The sequence below is a fragment of the Octodon degus genome, unplaced genomic scaffold (genome assembly GCF_000260255.1).
Source record: "Octodon degus isolate 3935 unplaced genomic scaffold, OctDeg1.0 scaffold00194, whole genome shotgun sequence".
NCBI lineage: Eukaryota > Metazoa > Chordata > Mammalia > Rodentia > Octodontidae > Octodon > Octodon degus.
Genome location: NW_004524770.1, coordinates 470,830 through 475,367, shown reverse-complemented (window position 1 = coordinate 475,367; position 4,538 = coordinate 470,830). Strand labels below are relative to the sequence as shown.

At 48.1% G+C, this 4,538-nt stretch overlaps 1 protein-coding gene across 15 annotated transcripts in view; it reads left to right on the top strand.

Moving 5' to 3' along the window:
- The window catches only part of Tpd52l2 (tumor protein D52 like 2), a 21,364-nt gene extending 20,220 nt beyond the window's left edge, over window positions 1–1,144 (top strand). For 10 of the 15 annotated variants that reach the window (XM_012517574.2, XM_012517573.2, XM_023704274.1 and 7 more), the window contains one exon: window positions 732–913. In XM_012517574.2, coding sequence (XP_012373028.1) covers window positions 732–818 — 87 coding nt within the window. In that variant the 3' untranslated portion in view covers window positions 819–913. Of the gene's footprint in view, window positions 1–731 lie in introns of all 15 variants that reach the window. The other 5 variants (XM_023704280.1, XM_023704277.1, XM_023704271.1 and 2 more) reach the window with 2 other exon arrangements.
- The last annotated feature ends 3,394 nt before the right edge of the window (window positions 1,145–4,538 follow it).

Here is a 4,538-nt window from a genome sequence, read left to right as displayed (position 1 = left end):
GGTCCCTGTGCTTTGCTAAGCTTGTTCTAAGTAGGTGCTTTAGACCACTGAGCCATCTCACCAGCCCCACGAGTAGCCTTTTGAGATTGGCTTTCTCACCATGGTGCATAACTCCTTGGGACCCATGCAGCTCTTTGCCTGTCAGTGACTCATTCCTTTCTTTTCTTTTTGGCGGAACTGGGGATTGAACTCAGGCCCTTGTGCTTGCCAGGGAAGCGCTTATTCCACTGAGCCATCTCCCCGGCCCCTCTTTCTTTTTTTATTTTATTTTTGTGTTTTAGGGAAGGGTCTACAGGGTGTCGAGGGTCTCACTACTAGTTCGGACTCATAGTGATCCACCTGTTTCCAGCCTCCCAAGAGCTGGGATTATAGATGCGCACCACCACACAGGCCTGGGCATTGAACCTCCGGCTCCTCCACTGAGCCATTTGGCCGGCCCTTCCTTTGTTTCTTGGTGAACTATCTGCTCTTTCTTTCCCTGCCCTGTCCTCCTCCTCTCCCACTTCCTCCCCTCAGACCGAACCCAGGCCATCTGTGTAGAGTAGCCCTTTTTTAAGGTTTGAAATGTCTTGCTAAGTTGTCTCAGATGGCTAGAACTTGCAGTCTACCTTAGCCTGCTAGGTAGTTTCTGTGTTACATAAACTTAAACAGAGTTGAACTAGGCCTGGGACTTAACTTTGCCTGTCCTGTAGGTCTCAAGTTTTGTTTTCTTGATTTTTTTCCTTCTATAGTCTAAGGTTGTGGGTGGCAACGAGAATGGCAGTGACAGCTTCCCGGGGCATGCAGACCCACCCCTGCCGGATCATGCACCTTTCTAAACCTGTGATAGCGTTGCCAACCTACGGAACAGGTGCAAGCACACCCTCATCATCCCAACTGCAACTCTGCACACTGGAGCCACCAGCTGGTGCGAGTGACCAGTCGGTTTTGAGGACAGTCATGCCAACCTATGTGCAGATGTGGCCGCTGCCTTTGCAGGAGTTAGAGAACCATCTTGTATATAAATGTTTTACACTAACATTCCTAAGTGAAGCAGATCACTGTGCTGTCCTTCTCAGGGCCACAGGAAATGGACAGCGTGGAGGGTCTGAGGGGTAATAGGCCGAAGGTCATGCTCCCCTTGGGAGTTGGGATAGCTCCACAGAACTTGAAGGAGACACATTAAAAATATGAAGCAAGCAACATTTTCTGGCCTCCCCTCTTTGCTGAACTCACGGCTATCATCTGCTCACTAAGGGTGCACTGTCTGCAGTTTTCCTCTGGAGATGCTGAATGAAAACTGTCCATTTTCTGAGACCTCAGAAAGGAAACATTAGCAGCTGCCTAATTGTTACACTAATGACCTAGCTTTGACAAGCAGATTTACTATTTTTTAAATGCAGTGGATTCCTCAAAAATTAAAATTTGGCAAAGCAGCTTTAGCCTCATCATTAGAGAATATTAGTTCTTTGGACTCGATGAAATTCAAGCCTTACATCGCCTTATGCTTTATTTAAAAATTTCTCTCTTTCCCTCTCTCCCTCCCCCCCATATATATTCTTTAATAGGTTCTGAGCATTATGTAGTTTTTTTTACATCTGGCCTGTGTTGCACTCTGCCTGTACCAATTAGCATATTTAGCACACTAGCACCTACTAGTGTGAAAAGCTTGATTCTTGCAAGGACTGGCAGTTCCTCTGGCTCCCTACTCTAGCCCAAGGGGCTGCTGGGTCTCTGGGGGCAGGAGGGACTGAGAGAAAGAAACTCTCTGATTTTATCATCCTTGCACAAGATGTGCCTCTGCGTAGTGCTGATTGCCCAGGGCATGGCCCAGCCTGCCTGCTCACTGCACGTAGGGTATAGAAGCACCATCAGCCCTGTAGGTCACGCTGGAAATGGGGTTGGGAATCAGCTGGAACACTGCTGCCACATTTCCTCAGGAGCTACAAAGATTTCTTTTTAAACTGCCACATCTTGGTAGCCTCTCATGCTGGGCCCCACGTGTCAGGAGGTGTGGTCTGGAGGGGCAGCTATGTGCCTTAGTGGCTTTTGGCAGGGCACCAAGACCTTGCCTGCTGTGTGCATGTCTTTGCATCTTGGAAGCAGAAGGGACCACTCAGTGTCCACTTTGGTAGGCTATGTGTCCTCTGATGACCAAGGGTCCCCGGCCACTTCAGACATTCTTAGGAACTGCCCATCATGCACAACGAGGGTGCAAGAGCTGGAATAGAATACCAGCTGGTGTCCTTTTTCTATTGTTAATTGCCTTTGGAGTGTGACGAGAAGGCGGGCTGCAGGAATGGGCACTGACGTATAATGAATAAATGGGCAATTTGTCAATAAAGCATCCTTTTGGGAAAGATCCACATGTGCTTATTGGATGTGTTTTCTAGGACATTGATAAAAGTGATGAGTAAACCAGAACATGAGTCCTTCCTGTCATAAGCCCACACCCTTTTGGGAGGCAGGCAAGGGACAGTCGTGAACTGCAAATCTTTGATGCTGTGACGGTAAGGGAATGAGCCAGCATCTCTGAAGAAGCCCTGTGAAGCTGATGTCCCGGAGGCCTGAGCATCGTGCTTATGGGTTGACCTAGCATTGAGGATCTTGCCAAGTAATTAGGATTGACCCTACTGAGGAGAACTCCCTGCTGCTGGAGTACCTAGCTCAGCTACGGTTGAGCTGTTGTGTAGACAGACCACTGCTGTTGGGAAGGCTGTCTTGGCTCTGATGTGATGCTGGCTCACACCAACTCGGAGCTTGCCAGACTCAAGTGGGCAATGAAGAGGAGCCTGGTCCTCAGGCACCAGCGTGTGGGCCTGGGAGCTAGGTGTGAGACTGCATGCTCACAGCAGTTCTTTGAAGATATGATCTTGTTCTACAGATGAGGCTATTTGATATAAAAATGGCAAATTACTGAAATCTCCAAAGTTATAAATGAACAGGCAGGTTTGCAGGTAGCTCGTCTGAAGTGCTGAGGCCCTCAAATAGATAGACCTATGAGTGAGGTCAAGAGAGCAGAGGCAGCAACCAGTCAGGGATGGGACTGAGGTCCTACCAGATGTTCTGGGGAAGCATGTTTTGGCTGCCTCAAGGGTCTTAGGGGGTGGGCAGGTGTGCATGTGACTAGAGGGGGGCCCGAGGGCTGTGATGCACAGACTCCTTGTAGCTTACATGTTTCAAGACAACTTATTCACAGGATTAAAAAGTCAGAGTGAGGTTGGGCATGGTGCATGCCTGTAATCCTAGCATTTGGGAGGAGTTTAAGGTCAGCGTGGGCTACATAGACCCTGTCTAAAAAAGAAAAAGGAATACACGGTGCTTAGAAACGGGCTTCCAGGGCCAGGGAGATGACTCAGTGGAATAAGCACTTCCCTGGCAAGCGCAAGGGCCTGAGTTCAATCCCCAGTTCTGCAAAAAAAAAAAAACAGGCTTCCATTTCCTACTCACCGCAGTGATTCATATTGAGCACCCCCTGGCGTTGTGTCATGCAATGTCACAAGTAAGTTTTCTCATTTTTTCCACTTTCCTACTAAAAAAGTAGCACATAATATGTGCCCTTGTCCTGATTTGTATTTACATGATTACCCCTCCCCGAAAGCCTCATGCAGGCAAGGTGGGGCTTTTCCAGGCCAGCTGGATCTGGGGTGTGGTGCCAGAATGAAGGGTGGCCTACCCTCCGAGTATGGTATGTTGGATGGAATGTAAGGGCAGGCTTCCTTGTGTGCTGCTGCTGCTGCTGCCAGTTACCTTGGCTGCCCTCCACCTGCCCTGCTTTGCCATGGGCCATTTCTTCTGTGCTGTGCCACCCTCCCTTGAAGCCAGCTGACTATAGCCTGAAACCTCTATGAACTGTAAGCCACAATACACTTTTTCTCCTCTAACTGGGTGTTGAATATGGATATTTGGCCTCATCAATGTGAAAAGACAACTCTGCTTTTTCTTAATGATATTCTCTGCAGCGTAAGGACCCGTGGGGGAGAACTTTCATTCTGGGCGACCTCTGGTGGAGGGCATGTGAGTCTTTGCCACCTTGGGAGTTCCCACTGGGAATCCACTGTAGTGGGCATATCAGACTTGGGAACAAGGACTCCGATAATGGAGTTTGACTCCAGTGTAGCTCAGGGGAAGTTCATTAACCTTGAGTCATGTGACATACATCCCACAACCGGGCTGGTAATAACCAAAAGGTAGGAAGCACCACATAGCCAGTATTGACTATAATTTAAGTTGGATGTGGATACTATGCAGTCTTTTATTTATTTATTTATTTTTTGAGATAAAGTCTTCCTATGTAGCCCAGGCTGTCCTCAAACTGATGGCAATCCTCCTATCTCAACCTATAGAATTAGTGGCACCACTCTACCTGGCTCTAGTCTTTATTCAGCAAATACTTTTTTTTTTTCTAAATTTTTTTTGATTAATTTTTTTTTAAATTTACTTATTTATGTGGGTGTGTGGCCAGCTCAGCCCACCAGAGGGCGGGGCTGGCTGGCATGTGGTGCTGGGGGATTGAACCGCGGTCCCTGTGCTTTGCTTAGCTTAGCTTGTTCTAAGTA